Below are 18104 nucleotides of genomic sequence, written 5' to 3'. Positions count from 1 at the left end.
GAGCCATCAGTTTCAACAACATCAAGGTCCATTGCCTCTGTTTTCTCACTGCTGGGGATTGAACCCAAGATCACAAGCATGCTAGGCATGCACCCTGGCCCCTCACCACAGGCCCTGTGGGTTGTAGACTGGCCACTGTAGCCAGAGGGCCTGCCACAACTCTGAATGCTGCTTTGTTCCATTGAGAAAGCATTGAGGAACCTCATTAGGCTCTCATTAACCTGTGACACTCCCCATGGACCCATCTTGTGCCTGCCCATCAGTGGGGAGCGGAAGGGGCCAGGGCTGGCGAAAGACACAGCCATTTGGCCTTCAGAGCTGCCATTGCAGGAATCCTTGAGCGAAGAATCAAGAGTGACTAGATGTACTCTCTTGGCTGTCCCTGACTGTGGCAGCACAAGGTGTGTCTGTGGCTTTGGCTGCAGCTTGGTCGTGTGCCCCCCTCCCACAGCAAACAGGAAGCCCGGCTCTATCACCCTGACTGGGGGTCAGGTTTTTATTTTTATTAGGAATGAGTACCCTTACGTAGCAGCTGAACGTGTGGGCTGATTATAGCCAGAAAGAACAGCTAAGCAGCAAGTGCACTGGGATGGAGATTGTGCCTAGCTTCCTCTCAGCACTTTGCGACTGGACAGTGGTGCTGTGGTGCTAAATAGCCCAGTCCAGAAGCTCTTCCCCTCAGCTACAGGGGAGAGCCTGGACACCCACTCCTCCCTGCAGGCCGAGCACACTTATGTTCTCTTGGAAGTCACAGATCCAGCAGATGTGGCTTACTGGCTGGCCAAGGCCAGGGCTGTGTGACCCCTGCCCTCCCCCCACTCCTGCCCCACAGAGGGACCTCCACCAAGCTCTGCAGAGCTGCATTCTGGAGCTGTGTCTGCATCTTTGAACATGGTTCAGTCCATACCAGCTGACCTTGGTATTCAGGGCCCTTGGTTACTCTGTCCACTCAAAACTCTATGCCTGTGGCTTGGCTTCTGTCCCCCTCTTTCTCCTCACCTCTTCCTCATTTGTCAGGAAGTAGAAGCCAGGACAAGCCATCTCCCTGCCTGAGGCCCGGCCCCTGGGAGCATGGCAGGGTGGGCTGCATGGGCTCTGCCCAGGGATAAGGAGCCCTTTCTTCCTCACCATCCCTTCCACCACAGTGTGCCCTACGTCTTCCCATAGGGCCCTGTGGCAGTCCAGCTTCTAACCAGACAGCTGCCCTCGTTCCTTCCTGTACAGGAAGCAGCATGGCACATAGCACTGCTCCCCATCTGACCACTCTGTCTCTCTCTGTGTGCCACCAGCCACCCGTGGGTTTTTGTGCTTGTAGTTTCTGAGCATACCAGATACTCAGTGCCTGGCGTGTCTGAAATTCTCTCCCCATCCCTGCACTTCTGCTTTGGCCTATCAGCTCCTCTTTAGCCTCTTCCACGAAGTGTTCCCCTGGTCCAGAGGGAAGGTCCTTCCTGAGTCTTCCAGAAGTCGTAGCCAGTGGCTTCTTTGGTGAAGGACAAGCATGGGAGGTACAGTCCCCTCCTGCTCCAAGGTGCGGGGTGCTGTCCTTGGTACTGAGACACACACTATGGAAACAAAGCCTTAAGGACAGCACTGGGCAGTGAGGACAGCACTGGGCAGTGAGCCCAGTTGTGGGGTACTGAGGAGGAAGGGATGTTAGTCATTGCCCTACTTCCGTGTTATGAAGACATTTTCCTGCTTCCAGAGGACTTGTGGCTTTTAGTTTCAGGTCTTTTGGCAGCTGCCCAAATGTGCAGTTTTTGGTTATTGGCATTATTGGTCAGTTTTCCATGTGGGTTGCCTTCTTATACTTTTCTCAGCTGTGATCTGTTAATCCTCTTCCCCTATTTTTCTATCCAGGCTTCAAGGTGTTTCCTGTCATCTGTGACAAGTATTTTTTTTTCCAATTTGCTTTTACCTGTAATTTTTGTGCCATTACTTTTTGACATAGAGAAATGTTTGATTCTTACAAAGTTAGGTGTATTGATATTTCTCTTTACTATTTCATTACTTTTGTGTCTGGATATTTTAACACAATCAAGCAAAAAGTAAATACAAATTTCACCTTGTTTTTAAAAGGTTGGTTTTTTAATACACTTAACTCTTTAAATTCATCTGGAACATTAAGGGTACTATAGAATCTGACGAAAGAGTTTTTTCTACCCTAAATCAGCATTTTACTAGCAAGATTTGTTGAATAGCCCATATATTGTACGTGTGCATGCGCGCGTGCACACACATACTTGCTCACACATGCACGTGCTAGTCCTGGGTCTTGAACTCAGGGCCTGGGCTCTGTCCTTGAGCATTTGTGCTCAAGGTTAGTGCTCTACCACTTGTGCCATAGCTTCACTTCTAGCTTTTTTGTTTGTTGGTTTGTTTTTGTGGTTAATTAGAGATAAGACTCTCACAGACTTTCCTACTTGGGCTGGCTTCAAACCACGATCCTCAGATCCCAGCCTCCTGTGTAACTAGGATTACAGGTGTGAGCCACTAGCACCTGGCCAGTCCAGGTATTTTGCGTGTTTTGTTTTTTGTATACTAAGGGGATCTGTTTATAAAATAAAAGCCTGAGGTTTACATGGACCCACTGACTTGCCATCTGTCATTCCTTCCAGTTTCACACTTTCTTAATTGTTGTAGTTCCAAAATGTGTTTTGCTTTTTGTTTGGGGGGTGGGTGTTTGTTTGTTTGTGCTAATACTGGGGCTTATACTCAGGGCCCTGAACCCTACTTGGCTGTTTTACTCAAGGGCAATACTCTGTCACCTGAGCCACAGATCTATTTCTGGCTTTTTGCTGGTTAATTTGGGATAAGAGTCTCACAGATCTTCCTGCCTGGGCTAGATTTGAACCATGATCCTCAACTCTTCGTCTCCTGAGTAGCTAGGATTACGGGCTTGAGCCCCCAGCTCTTGGCCAGAGCTTATTACTTCTTGTCATGAATGTGTCTGTCTATGCATATTGGTTAGGTCAGATGCTAGTCCAAGATCCACCTGGGGAGAACAATTCTCTGAGGCCCAGGGCCTCTTCAGACCCCCCGCTGCCCTGCATCTCTGGGGGAGAGGGCTCTCTCTGGGCCGCTTTCTTCTCGTGCCACAGGTGTCTTTTCATGCACAGCCTCACTGCTGTCTTGCACACGGCACTCCAGGATCTCAGCAACTGCTCAGGCATAAAAACCTCTCGTGATCAGCACTGCACAGTGTGCTCACCGTCTTTATCCTCGTCGCTATTATGGACTTAAAAGCTGATGGGCTTTCTGCTGTTTCGCTTGCTATCCACAGCCTAGACTTTGTTCCTGAGGCTTCTCATCATTTCAGTGCTGTCTTTGAACCCTGTCTCACAGAGGTGTTTTCTAATGGCCTTGGAGTTGTTAGGGAGTGCTTTATGTTCCAGCTCCTGTTCCCCCAGGCATCTGCATATTGAGAGTCGCATTCCATTCATAGCAGATTCTCCCGGTTTTAAATGCACCCAGGGAGACAATGCCTGCCACAGGTATTTATGAAATAGATATTTACATTGGGAAAACACTTTCATTAGCAGAAATTTGGAAAATAAAGCATGGGGGTGGGGGGAGATGCAATATAATCTTGTGAAGAAAGAACCCCAGAGATGTCTGGCAGGGAGCTTGAAGAGGCCCCAGGCCTCAGAGAATGTTCTTCCCAGGTCCGTCTTGAACCAATATCTGACCTAACCATCATGCTTCAGAAAGCAAAGAGAGACATATGCAAAACAGAGCAGGCCACTGTGGACACTAGAATGTTCCACGCGTGAGGAGAGGGGCTGGTGAGCTTCAGGATTCACCATGGTATATGATTCTAAGACACTGAAGGGGCGGGGGAAGCCACAAAAGCTCACACTGCACATAGTTCTGTACCCCAGAATTCTTTTGTGTGCCTAGCCTGTGCGTACAGCAGATCTGAGCCTCCCCAGCTTAGAGCTGTATGCAGCAAACTGCGTTCTCGTCACAAAATGATCATGGGACTCACTAACACCGCTCGCCTCAATTCCATCCAACTTCATGCGCTTTTCCTCAAATACTGAAGATGCTCCATTCATTTTTTTCCCATAGCACCGCCCAACATCTGCTCATGAAATGCTGCCTTTCCACCAGTCTAAAATGTTCGTTTTGTCCTTTCCATTAAGCAATCCACATTACCCTTGCCATGTTTTCCCACCATGAAAGGCAAGCAGGCACTCGGCAGGTCGCAGAACTTCCACACAGCTGGTAACAGTGCAGGACTGTCTGAGAGCCCATCCACACTGCCGGAACCGCACGCTGTGCACAAGAATAATCAACTTTTGGTTTTGAAATTTCTTTCCTTTTTTTCTTAGTGTCAATCCTGGGGCTTGAACTCAGTGCTTGGCCACTGTCCTTGAGCTTTTTTACTCACAGCTGGCACTCTACCACTTGAGCCACAGCTTAGCTTCTGGCTTTTTGCTGGTTAACTGGAGATAAGAATCTCACAGAATTTTCTGTGAGATCCTCCGATGTAAGCCTCCAGAACAGCTACGATTATAAGTGTGAGCCACCTACTCCCAGCTGAAACTTCTTTTCCATTTTTAAATGGTATTATTTTTTAGTGTGCTTTGTTAAGCCCACTTGTAAACCCAGGGTGCTGGTACACATCTGTAAGCCTAGCTATGCAGAAAGTGTAGACAGGAGGATTGGAGTCCGAGACTGGCTCTGAGAAAAAAAGTGCACCACCCTATCTGAAAAATAAACTTACAAAGCAAAAGGGGCTGGAGACATGCATGGTTCAAGTGATAGAGCACTTGCCTAACAAGTAGGGGGCCTGGAGGTCAAGCTCCAGCACTGCAAATATATGCATGCATGCATACATACATACATACATACATACATATATACACTATATACACACTACATATACACATATGTATATACATATATGTAAAAGATCTGAAATAAAGTGGGTTTGCTATATATATAAATTTAAGATAAAGCACCAACAAAATCATGTTTCCCCTACCAAATGGACAATTAAGGCAAAAAGGACCATGCTTAGTGTGGTGATGTCATGATGACAGTCTCTGCCTCTGCACCTTTTCTTAGGAAAAGCATTAAACAGACCCAGAACTATGGCCTTAGCCACCACTTACCTTAGCACTAAGGGCTTCATCTATTTCCTACTTTTTTCATTGCTAAAGTATTTAAAGGAAATTCCGTTATTTCATCCCTAACAAATAGACATCCTTAATATTATCTAATACTCAGAATATATTTTTTCCTAGCTGCCTGGAAAAGTCTCTGCACATTTGAAAAGGGGGTTTTGTCATGGTTGTTGTTGTTGTTGTTGTTGTGCTATACTGGTGCTTGAACCCTGAGCCTCATACATGCTGGGCAAGTGCTCTACCACTTGAGCTACCCATCCTCCTCAGACCTTTATGAGCATATTTTATTTTTGACATAGGGTCTTGCTTTGAACCCAGGATGACTGTAAACTCCATTCTCTCACCTTTACTTCCTAAGTGGCTGGGATTACAGGTGTGTACCACCATTCCTGGCCTTCCATTTGATTTTTCTTAAGTTGGGATCCAAACAGAGATCTACCCAATGCATTGTTCTGTCTCTTCACATCATTCAGTCGGCAGAAGCTCCCACCAGCTTCGTCAGCACCTCCATCTCTCTGGCTTGGGCACGGCCATGGTGTTTGATGTTTGTCCTGACAGTGTTCCGTGTCCTAGATTTGGATCGTGTGGCTGTCACAACCACCCTGCATCTTCCTCGGTGCTTAGAGATTGGATTAGGTTCACATTCGGTCTGCACGCTTTTGCCTTCCTGTAGAGTATTCATTGATGTGTATGCGTGAGTGTGATCCGTAGATACCCCTGGGCACATCCCACTACACACACACAAGGCTCCACCTTGGTGATATCCGGGCCAATCCACGAGTCCAGGCGCTGGCCCCCTGTGCAGTGGAGATGATGTTAAGGCTCGAGCCCTGGTTTTTTCTGGACCTGGAGTGCTGGGTTGTGGCCCCTCCCTGAGGTCTCCCTGGCTGCACGCAGCTCACTGCCTCTGGGGCTTGTGGTGGACACAATAAGGCCTTGCAGCCATTAAAAGAAGCTTCCTTTAAAAAAAAAAAAACAGATTTTCTTCCTCGGTGCCATTAATTGAGAAAAAAAAAAACGGCAGTGCTCTTTTTTTTAAACTGGAAGAACATGTCTAGTACTTTTCCAAAAAGCACCAGCATTTGAGCCAACAGAGAGTACGATTAAGTCCTTGTGGATTGAACCTGACAGCTGAGAGAGAGATGACTGACAGCCTCTGTGTGACGGAGGTTTGTTGTAGCTGGGCTGGGGACGCCTACCATTCCTGCCTTTGAGATCAGAGGCCCTGCAAGGAGTCCTGAGTCCCTGGGGGAAAGGGGGAAGATGGGACATTCTAATGGGATAGTTTCCTTCACCGGGTTCTTCCCCTCTATTCCAGCCATCGACAAGCGTCCTGTTGCATACTTCTGTGAGCACTTAGAAGCAGAATCTTTAAAAGGATTTTGCTTATTGATTGTCAGGAACAGACTTACTATTTAAATTTTAACAGTTCTCAGCAAGCTTGCAATTCTGAAGCTTGTGAATGAACAAATCCTTCCCAAACCACTGCGTGTCTTTTTTTTTTTTCTAACAAATCAGAGTGCCTGTGAAATGGATTGAGTTCATTTGTATTAGTTTTCAGTTTAATCTCTTTTCCTGCCAGATCTTTTATCTTCTAGTCGGGAGGGAAGAGAATAAGTTAAGAATTCTGTAGATATACCCGGTGGACTGAGTGGAGCCTGAAATGTGGAGATGAATAGGCCTTCTTGTCAGATCACTCTGGGCATGGACCCTGTGCCTCGACTTCTGGACTTTCTACCTCTGCTTTTGCTCTGAGTGAACAAATGGCTGAGGGTTACTGGGGCAGAGGTTGGGGAGGACAGCTCAGGAAGAGTGGTGTCCCAGCATGGCTTTGTGTTGCTGTAGCGGATACCTGAGACTGGGCAATGTGTAAAGAGAACAAGTTTGTTTGGCTCATGATGCCGCTGGCTGGAAAGTCATAGCCTGTTGCCAACATCTTCCAATGCCCCAACATGGCAGAGCAGTAGAAAAAGAAGTAGATGTGTGCAGAAAGGCTAGGAGAGGTGGCAGGCCTGCTTTGCCATGACCTGGCTCCAGGTAACAAAGTCTGATCTGGCAACAGCCACTACACTCCCATGTTTTAAAAAAAACAAAACAAAACAATAATCTAGTCATGCAATGGTGGCTCATGCCTATTATCCTAGCTGTTCAGGAAGCTAAGAGCTGAGGGGTGCAGTTGGAAGCCAGCCTGTGCAAGAAGATCCGTGAGATTCATCTCCAATTAACCACCAGAAAGCCAGAAGTGGAGCTGTGGCTCAAAGTGGCAGAACTCCACCCTTGAGTACAAAAGCTCAGGTATAGTACCCACTCCCTGAGTTCAAGCCCCAGGACTGACTCAAAAAAAATGTTTTTAAAAGAAGAAGAAGGGGCTGGGGATATAGCCTAGTGGCAAGAGTGCCTGCCTCGGATACACGAGGCCCTAGGTTCGATTCCCCAGCACCACATATACAGAAAACGGCCAGAAGCGGCGCTGTGGCTCAAGTGGCAGAGTGCTAGCCTTGAGCGGGAAGAAGCCAGGGACAGTGCTCAGGCCCTGAGTCCAAGGCCCAGGACTGGCCAAAAAAAAAAAAAAAAAGAAGAAGAAGAAAAATATGAAGAAGCAGTAATCTCTCTTAGAGGTCCACACTGCTCTCAAAGTCACCACCACACACACCTTCACCCTGGGGACCCAGCCTGAACATGAGTCTCAATGGGGATGTTGTGTTCAAACCACAGCAGTGTCCTGAGGCTCCTTTGAGCCTCCTGCTTCTGATGAATCTTTTCAGTCAGTGGAGTAGGACAGCTCCCTTTTCATTTTTTCCCTTCCTGCAACTGCTGTCACTCCCTCTGAGGGAGCCGGTGAGGCGTCCCCTTGTGGTCGCTGTGAGAACTGCAGGGAGAGAGGCCAGCTGTTTATCAGTCAGGGCCTGGAGCAGGAATTTTGGCACGGGGATGGGAACAGTGAAGGAAATTTTAGGAAGAGGACATTAGCTGAGGTGTGGGTGGAGGGAACCAGGTACCTTGGGGCAGGTGACCTCTAAGCTGGCTGCGTCCAGGAGACCCGGGGCGGGGGGGGCTGCACATAGAAGGAGGAGCAGGACATGGATAGTAGGTGAAGGACACGGGCATTTGAGGGACCCTCTCCTCCCTGGGGATCCCAGGGACTAAAGCGAGGAGTGGGTGGGGTGCAGGTCCAGTGTAGCTGAACTTCCCTGCATTAATGTCTCCCCACAATGCCCACCCTAGGCCAGGCTTTCTAAGAGTTGCTTACAGGACACATTGCCTTATCTCATTCTTGTGTTTTTCTCTTCATTTTCTTGTATTTTAATTTGATTTGTTTGGGAGTTTTTTTTTTTCCAATAGTAGGGTTTGAACTCAGGGCCTCATACTTGTTTTCACTGGCACTCTACCATTTGAGCCATGTCTCCAGCCCAACATTTTGCTATCTTGGATATGGAGTCTCATGAACTTTTCTGCCTGCACTGGCTTTGAACCATGATCCTCCAGATCTCAGCCTCCTGAGTAATTGGGATTACAGGCCCGAGCCCTCATTACCTGATATGTTTCCGATTTTAATTATGGTAAAATACACAAAGCAACCTTTATCAGCTTAGCTGATTTTTAAAAGCAGCTCAGCAATGCCAAGTACACTCACATTGTGTATCAACTTCACCAACACCCATCACTTGAATTCTTTCCAATGGTGCAAAAGACCCCGAGCCCAGGCAACAATGGCCCTGGTTCCCTCCCTGAGCCTCTTCTACTTTCTGTCTATGAATTTCATTGCCACCATCCCTCATGAGATCAGAATCAAACTAAAGGTGTTTCTTTCTGAGACTGATCTATTTGACTCAGTATAATGGCCCCTTAGTCCTTAGGATTTCACCTGTGCTATCCCCTGGGTCCGAATTCCTTTCTCTTTTAAAGCTGATTCCATTGTATGGGTAAGACCACATTTTATTTGTCCATCTATCCATTTATGGACACTTGAGTTGTTGCCGCTTTTTGGCTACTGTGAAGAAAGCCACTATGAACATGGTGCATAAGTATCTCTCCCTACCCCTGCCTTTGTTCTTCTGATATAGACTCAGAAGTAGAACCGCTGGATGATATGGTGATTCCTTTTATAATTTTCCAAGGAACTACTATACCATTTTCCACTGTGACTGTACCACTTTATTCTCCTTACTAGCACCTGCTATGCTATTTTCTTTGTTTATTGGCTACCAGCCATCTAAGTGGGTGCAAGGTACTTTGTAATTGTGGTTGTAATGTGTCCCCCATTCTTACAGAAGTGCAAACTAAGAGGAAGAGCTCGTATTCTGCATATTTTTTCCTACCAGATTCATTGCCTTTGGAATGACACCGTTTCTATGGTCCCTTGCCCTGGCAAGGCCAACACAGTGACTCAGCAGCCTGTAGGAAGTCTCTCCCACCTTTGCACAGACAAGTGACTCTGGCCTTGCAAGAGAGTCTGGCCAGGTGGCCATGGGCTGTTTAATGGCGCCAATGGGAGGCTGTCAGGCCACAGGAGTAGAGAGAGAATGAGTGGGCTCTGTGTAGCTAATTAGTGATGCACACATTGTGTTTTTAAAGGGAACATAGAGATGAGGGTTCTTATCAATTGCCAGTTACTCATGTCACCAAAAATCAAGAGCCAAGAATGTAATGCTACCCAGCTGGTGGTATAGACTACATTTCCATAAAGCCACTTTTGGAAGCAGCATTATTTGAAATAATTCAAAAAGATTGGTCTTTGTAGCCCAACTGGCATTGATCCTTTAATGGCTGCCTAGCACAGTGTCAAGGAATCCATGCTAGCAAACTCTGAATCAGGGAATCGACGGAGGTGGCCTTTGGGGTTCTCCTTTTCATTTTGGAGTCCCTGGGGGCCATGTCCTGCAGGGCCTGGGAGGTGCCACAGCACTGGGCACACGAGCGGCACCTGTGGTGGGCCCTCATGGCAAGCCTTCAGGTTTGGGGGAGAGTGGCTGGGGTTCTGTGGGCAGAGTCTCCCGTGTCTTGAGTGTTAGCAGAGCCCCCAGCACCACAGGGGAAATCCTGTGCCCTCTCTGCTGCCCAAGTAGTGAGGGTGTGAGCCAGCAGGGTCTGAGCGCCTGCTGCCCTGCCAGCCCCTCCCCACTCCTCACATCTCCACTCCCAACCTGCCAAGATAAGCAGGCATCACCGCATTCTGAGTGGGGGCTGCCAGGGACACCTGAGCCCCCTGCCAGATCCCCTCCACTCTACAAAACACTCGGGCTGCCATGCATGTAGAAAACTGTAAAGCATCTCACAAACGTGTTGGATGCCCTCAGAGCCTTCCCAAGCCTGCCTTGCAGGCGGGAGCCCATGTGGCTGGCAGAGCGGTTCTTGCCCACCTGCTAGGAAGCCAGGCGGGAAGGGATTCCAAAGGAGCTGTGAATGCCGCACTCTGCGCTGCCAGAGCTGCACGGAGCTGTGGTGGTGATGGACTGCCACCCCACAGATGGGGCACAGAGTGCCCAGCCCATCTGTCTTACCACACTCATTTCCTCTTTTATTAAAATGTTAATGAATATAGTTTTTATTTATCACTCCCAGACAAGTGCAGCATCCTTTTCCAAGAGGCGAATCTGCAATCTGTGTCTGACCATGTGAGCCCACACAGAACTTTTTCCCATTTGCATATTGAACTCAGGAATTAGGAATGTTTTGGATCCTTTTTAACTGCCAGATGCAGATCAATTTAAAAAATAAAAAAGAATAAGGGCCCTTTGCTTGTTGATGACAGCACAGAGGTAGCAGGAAGTGTGCTGGGTTTGCAGTGGGAATCCTGAGTTTCATGCCAGGCTTACTAGTTGATAGCCAAGTGCCAGGCTTACTAGTGACTAGCCGCTAACCGAGCCTAAACATGCACATCTGGCAAGTGGGCATAGTCTCCCTTCCTCTCCTGGCACTGCTTTGGAAAGCAAAGGAGACAGTCTCCACTCCTTACATGGGCATGAGCTGATGTGGGTCTCACTGTGTTTTGCACATCCTCTTTAGACTCTCCGTGGAAAGTACACCTGTCAAACGTTGGCCCGGAGGAGACCAGTGTCACCGTGAGCGGCCTGACTCCAGCCCGCACCTATCAGTTCAGGGTGTGTGCGGTGAACCAGGTGGGGAAGGGCCAGTACAGCACAGAGACCAGCAGGTGAGAGCAGCCACGGTCCCTCCGACATGGCCAGGGTCGCGGGGGCACAGAGCCAAGCATGCGGTCACATTAGGCAGAAGCAAGGAATTGATCGTCCCTTAGCAATATTGGCAGAAACCTGATCAGAAAAGACAGCCCCACAGAGACACGCTCAGGACTCACAGGCTTTGCCTTAAGCACTTAGAGCCGGTGTCTTGGATTTCTCCCCAGGGTTTCTGGCTGTGTCTACACAGATCGCTCATGGTGGCACAGCATGTGGTAAACAGGATACAGAGAGCTGGCGGAGGTTCCTCCTCTGCACATGAAGGCCCATGGGGGGAGGCCATGCCCCATCTCACAGGCTATAAGCAGTCAGCAGCTATGTGGGGAGCCCTCCCCCCCCCCACACACACATATCCCTGGGAATGGACGGCAACTTCAGATAGCTCAAGCAGAAGTGACCCAGCAAAATGGCTCCAACCAATATCAGGGTGCCTTCCCCCAGGCACCCCAGTTTCCAATTGAGATCTAAATGGTGTTTATTAATTCAAGATCTGGGTGTTTAGATGAGAACTAAACAGTCTTGCAGGCATCTCAGGTCTAGATTTCTCTTCAGACACACCACTCACCCCCCATGCCCCTCTCATCACCAGCCTGGCTGATTTATCACAGTGCTGACTGACTTGTGGTAACTGTTTCACACATAGGGTGACCACTGTTTCACACTTCAGGTGATAAGCCGTGTGCCTTGCCCTTCTTGTCACGAGCTTCCAAGTTCCACATGGTGAAGGCCGCCACGGTCCTTGGTTCCTAGCACTCACGTCTCTCCCCGACCAATCCTTTATCGTTAGGTTGATGTTACCTGAAGAACCGCCAAGTGCTCCCCCAAAAAACATCGTGGCCAGTGGGCGGACCAACCAGTCCATCATGGTGCAGTGGCAGCCACCCCCGGAGACAGAGCACAACGGGGTGCTGCGTGGCTACATCCTCAGGCAAGTAGCATGGGATGTGGCGGAGCCAGGTGCCGGCCTCGATGCATGTGTGCAGGGAGCGGCTCAGGGAAGGGAGTGTGGAGACTGCGGAAGACTGGAGATCAGAGATACTATGACACCTGCACAGGTGTTCACTCACCGGTGAAGTCTGCACACAGATGCATATCAGCAGTGGCATCTTGGTTAAGGGGCTGTGACCTGAACTCAGGGCCTCGTGCTTGCTAAGCAGGTTCTATGTCATTTCAGTTACACTGTCAGCTCTCTGCTTTATGCCAGTCTCAGACTGTGATCATCCTACCTCTGCCTCCGGCAGAGCTAATATTCTAGGCATGGGCCACCATGCCCAGATTGTTCTTTGATATAGAGCACTAATTTTTTTGTCCTGACTAGTCTGTTTGTGGGGTGTAGTGTGTGTGTGTGTGTGTGTGTGTGTGTGTGTGTGTGTGTGTGTGTGTCTTGAACTCAAAGCTGGAGTGCTGTCTTTGAGCTTTTGTGCTCAAAGGCTAGTGCTTTACTCCTTGAGCCACAGCTCCACTTTTGGCTTTTTGATGGTTAATTGGAACCTTGATCCTCAGATCTCAGCCTCCTGAGTAGCTAGGTTTATAAGTATGAGCCACTGGTGCCCACGGTGGCTAGTCTTAAAACCATAATCTTCCTAAATACCTGGGGTTATAGGCATAAACCACAACTCCTGGCTCAGTAGTTCCTCTTAATAGGGGAAGGATAATGAAAGTTGCACTCAGAGTCTTGTGCCTGCTCTACTACCTGAACCATTGCTCCAGCCCTTTGTATTTTATTTTCTTTTTCAATATGCTCATGTTTATGCCATGGTCAGCCTGTGATCCTCTTATTTTTGCTTCCTGACATAGCTGGAGTGGCAGGTGTACTCCACTGCACCCAGTTATGTTTTGGGTTTTTTTGTTTGTTTGTTTGAGATGAGTCTCACCAACTTTCTTGCCTAGTTTGGCCTCAGACTGCAATCCTCCCATTCTCTGCCTCCCAAGGAGTTTGGAATTCAGGTTTGAGCTGCCATGCATGGCAGCAGTTGCATTTTGACAGGATGGGAGGAGGAGCATGAGGGCTAAGGGAGGAAGGTACTCGAGTCATTGTGAAGCCTCTAATTACTTACAAGTTCTCAACAGATGCGTGAGTTACTGAGCATTATCACAGCCTCAGCGCTATGTAATTGGATTTAGTTACCAGCCAATTGTTGCCATGCTAACACATTGCTTGATTTCTACAGATATTCTAGCATTTCAAGAAAAGGAAAGAAACCTTACCTTTTGCACTAAAAACCTTGTGCTTTTTAGGTGTTAACAACATAACTGGGTATTTTTATAAATCAGGGCTGGCCAGATGTGCACATGTGCCCGCCAGATCCACTGAAAGGTGGCCTCTCTTCTATCTCTACCTTAGGAGGGAGAATGGGACACCAGAATAAAAGAACTTGGCCACATGAACGAGAGGGAAAGACAGAGCGAGAGAAATCTCCTTTGCCAAAGTTTCTGCTAATTTAAAAATTACACTGAATGTGATAATTGCGGTGATATGTTGACACAAATAAGAAAAGTAAAGGAGGATGAAAGGATAATTATTAAATCTCCTCTAATACAGTGTACTGCTGCAGACGTATTGGTTAATTTTGTTGCCTTGATTGGGAGGAGAACGGTATCCATTATACCCATCCTCCGTGTGCTGGCCCTGGGCTCCTGAGCAGCATGCGCTTGCTTCACAAAGTCCTGGAGTGGGCACACCTGATTTCTTTTTTTTCTAGTACTTTGCCAGTGCTAAAACTTGAATTCAGAGCCAAGGTGCTCTCCCTTAGCTTTTGAATTTCACAGACTTTCTTGCCCAGACTGGCTTTGAACTTTGATCCTCAGATATCAGCCTCCTGTGGAGGCAGGGTTACAGGCCTGAGCCACCAGCGCCTGGCTTTGTAAGCCATTGTAACAGTGTTTTCTTTTTAAGCTCCATTATCATTGTATATAAGGGTCACTCATTCCTAGCACATATGTACGGTAAGTCCCTGTATTCACAGACTTATTATATGTGACTTTTGACCAAGCATAGTCACAAAATAGCTACAGATTTTTAAGAATCAAAGGAAATGTCTTAAAGGTTTAGAGTTCCCACACCTCACCCAGCTCAGTTGATGTGGGAAGCCCTCTGTCAGTCCTGCGCATTATCAGCCATTGTGTTTAAGTTGTGCGGGCTGCTGAGTGTTTTCCTGCCCTTAATTTTGTGGAAATCTGCCTTCCCAAAAGCAAATGGTGCCCCCAAAAGCCAGATAAAGGTTATGGTAATCCTCTCAACCCAAAAAGGTCATTCAATATGCTTAATTGATGTGGTAAAGGTAGGTCTTGGGGTCTGTTGCTCTCTGGTGGAAGTTGGATGGCTTTATGGGAAAAATGAATCACACACCCATAAGACAGCCCCAGAGCACAGCACAGCCCTGAACTCTACACATCCTGGACATTTTCCTCAATGGCATCACCGTGAACCCACATACCACAAACACCAGCCAGACCACTATGCATAGCCATCCACATTTTAGTTAAAAGTCAGGACCTCCAGCCAGGCACCACACCTGTAACCCTAGCCATTCAGGAGGCTGAGTTCTGAGGATGGCAGTTCCAAGCCAGCCCAGACAGAAAAGACTGAGTCACTCCCATCTCCAGTTACCCACCAAAAAAGCTGGGCTGAAGGCATGGCTCACATGGTAGAGCACCAGCCATGAGTGAAAAGAGAAAATCACAAATACCAGAACTTTGAGTTCAACCACACACAGAGTGTGATCTCTCTCTGTTCTCTCTCAAACTGTTCTCTAGGTTTTTCTCAGGTGTTGTGTGTTCTCCTATAAACATGAGCCAAATCATTGTCTGCCTGTAGTTGTTTAATACAGTCCATCCCTGGGGTACAGAGACAACTGGTGTCAATACTCACAGCCCTTTTGTTTCTGCCCCTCATTGTACTTCCTCATTTAAAGAAGGTCAGAGAGGTTTCGAGCTGTCCCTACAGGCAGGCCCAGGGCTGTGCTCCCACTCTGCGACAGTCCCCAGTTGGCTTGACCTTCCTCCCCAGTCTCTTCTGCTTCGTGCCACGGGTTTCTGTTCTTGGGCTGCGTGCTCCTGCTCCAGTTTCCTCCAGCTCTTGTTCGTGCACGTCAACTAATGGAAATAATTGGCTTGCCCTCTCACAGCCACCGCCTTGCCAGAACCCAGAGGAAACTTCTCGAGGCTGCGGCTGTCAAAGCTGGAGCTATAACAACCTCCCACCGAACCAGGCTCGGGGCACCTGCGCTTAATAATAAAATCTTTCTGATGTTACCAGGCCACATCGGAGACTGCACAGTTCTCTCTTTGGTGGGATTACGACTGTTAAAGGATTTTCCATGATGGTGTCTGCTGGGTGAAAAGCTGCGGAGGAGGGTGTCTGTGTTCATTTAAATAAAGAAAGACCTAAAAATCGGGGTGCTATACACCCAAAGCCTGTGCCTATCAAAGTTTTCAGAAATTAAAGACCTATGCCAAAATGAATTCGCTTGCAAACATTCCCAGATAGCCCTCGGGTCTGCAGATCAGCTCTGCTTGCAAGCGAGCACCCTCCAGGGTACCGTCCGCTGCGTCGAAGCCGAGGCGCCACACACCGAAGCACCAGTAGAAATAAATCACCTCCGCGGCCCTGGCCATAACAAGTAGTTGGGATGCGTGTGCATTCATAAAATATTTATAATAATGGGCAGGGTGTTTCTCAGAGAGGATCAGGGGGTTGTGTCCTTTAAAAACGTTCTCCTGTTTATTTCTATTTAAAAAAAAAAAATCACCCTGCACTGGCTGAGTAGTCTCCAGGGCAACACAGCCCCCCACAAAGAGGAGGATGCCTACACTCCCCAATTAATTGTGACCTTCCTAGACATCCAGCAAGCACAGCCAAACACCCAGAGCCCTGTCCAGATGGACCAACCTGCCTTTTCCAGCAGGGAGCACAGCCCGTTCTGAAGAAGCAAATTCAAGATTCATTTTTCACTATCGTGTAGTGTGGCTTAGGAGAACACAGACTCATGGAGGCTTTGTGTCTCGTGACTTCAATGGTAAAAGAGCAACTTTCAAAATGAAGGAGGGCCGCTTTGCCTTTCACAGCAGTATTCCCTTCTGTTCTTGCCAGTGAAATGCCCCTCGTGCAATTCCCAGGGCAGGGAGAGAGGTGGAGACAGGGTCCAAAGGGGTGGAGTATGTGCCTGAGACCACCGGCTCACAGTGACTAACAGAGAAGGAGCAGGCCCGCTACCTCCAGGGTGTTTTATAGCACCTGCTAAGAACTGCACCTGTCCCTGACTGGCAGGGCTACTTCATTCATTAAACAACAGCATCTGAGGCAAAAGTGGCTTCATTTCCCCCATGAAGCTCTCACCAGGGTGGGCCATGCGGAAGGCTACTTGCTCTTTGTAAGCAAGAGCCAGAACCCATTAGTCACCTTTCCTCCCATAACTAATAACTGAGAGGAGAAAAAATTGACTTGGGCCTAAAGTTTTCAGAGGTTGTGGTGCTCGGTCAGTTGGATGCATCACGTCTGGGCCTGTAATAGGACAGAGCATGGTGGCAGAAGGATGAGGGAGGGAGCTGCTACCTTCATGGTGGCACGGAATTGAAGGCACCAAAGGAAGAAGCCAGACATGAGGCAGTGCTCTCAAAGGCAGTCCCCTGGGGACCCACCTCTTCCAGTCATCCCCTACATTGAACCAATGGCCAATAGTCCACATTACTGGATTCCACTAATGCATGAATCTGCTGATTAGATCAAAGCCACCATGATCCAGTGATTGAATCCACCAACTTTGAAAGCAATCCTTCAATATCTGATCCTTGAGAGAGGGAGGCACTTCCTGTCCACACCATAACACAGTGGGAGGGAGGCCTTGGGACTTCATGCTTTCAGGTGTTATCTGCTCTTGGGCATTGTTGTTTCCTATGGAACAGGTCTTGTCGAGCACTAATAGCCTGTTACAAGCAAGAAAAAGAAGGCTCTCAGAGAACTGTGGTATTCATGGAAAAGCTTTTATGGCCCCTCCCCCTCTACTTCTTCACTGGGTTTTAGCTGTTCTCTTTGGAAAGTGGTGTTCCATGGCAGTGTCTGAATTTCTGGGTCTGCTTTTTTTTTTTTTTTTTTTTCTAATCACAGCAGACTTGGTAATGCCCAGATCTCGGTGTACCTGTCTCAGGTACTTGTTTTCCTGCCATGGAGCTCTACCCTGGAGGACAGGGCAGTCTCAGAGAGGACCATAAAGCTAGTTGCTGCCAGTCTGGTTTGAGATCTTTCATTCCCCTCCCACTTATCACAGAAAGCCACAGTTTTCTGAAGCCAAAAACCTACTTCTGGAATGTGATGCATTGGGAAGCTGCTGGGTGATGAGGACATTACTTGTACCATACACGTCCCTCATTTTACCCAGGGGGGCTGATCCAGAAAAGCTCCGTGAATTAACTGAGTTCGTTCAGTACATTAACTTCTATAAACCGAACCATGGGGAAAAAAAAACATTCGCTAATCAACATAATGTGCTAAAAATCCTTCCGTAGTACAAAAAGCAATTTCCTAATTTATATGTTTTGTAAGTGCAGAGTTGAGTAAAGCATCGTTTTTAATAAGCACAACTTTTACATTTCTGCTTTAGTAAATGGAAGAGCATGCTATCCCAAGCATTTATAGTAGTCCTTCTAGAAAAGCAATTTGTCATCCTTAGCAGTGGACTAAGAGTTTAGAAGTGTTAACGCTTTTCAAAGTCATTTATCCTAGGACTGGGATATACATAGACAAACCTAGAATTCCTGAGTGGAAACTGAACTGGGA

General features: G+C 47.9%; 1 protein-coding gene across 3 annotated transcripts in view; it reads left to right on the top strand.

The window, feature by feature from the left end:
• Sdk1 (sidekick cell adhesion molecule 1) overlaps nucleotides 1-18104 on the top strand; it is a 788311-nt gene that overhangs the window by 596385 nt on the left and 173822 nt on the right. For all 3 annotated transcript variants that reach the window (XM_048330089.1, XM_048330099.1, XM_048330108.1), the window contains 2 exons: nucleotides 11139-11286; nucleotides 12117-12257. In XM_048330089.1, coding sequence (XP_048186046.1) covers nucleotides 11139-11286; nucleotides 12117-12257 — 289 coding nt within the window. The remainder of the gene's footprint in view (nucleotides 1-11138; nucleotides 11287-12116; nucleotides 12258-18104) is intronic.

The sequence above is a fragment of the Perognathus longimembris genome, chromosome 1 (genome assembly GCF_023159225.1).
Source record: "Perognathus longimembris pacificus isolate PPM17 chromosome 1, ASM2315922v1, whole genome shotgun sequence".
NCBI lineage: Eukaryota > Metazoa > Chordata > Mammalia > Rodentia > Heteromyidae > Perognathus > Perognathus longimembris.
Note: the sequence above shows the minus strand (reverse complement) of the source record. Positions and strands in the feature narration are given on the sequence as shown.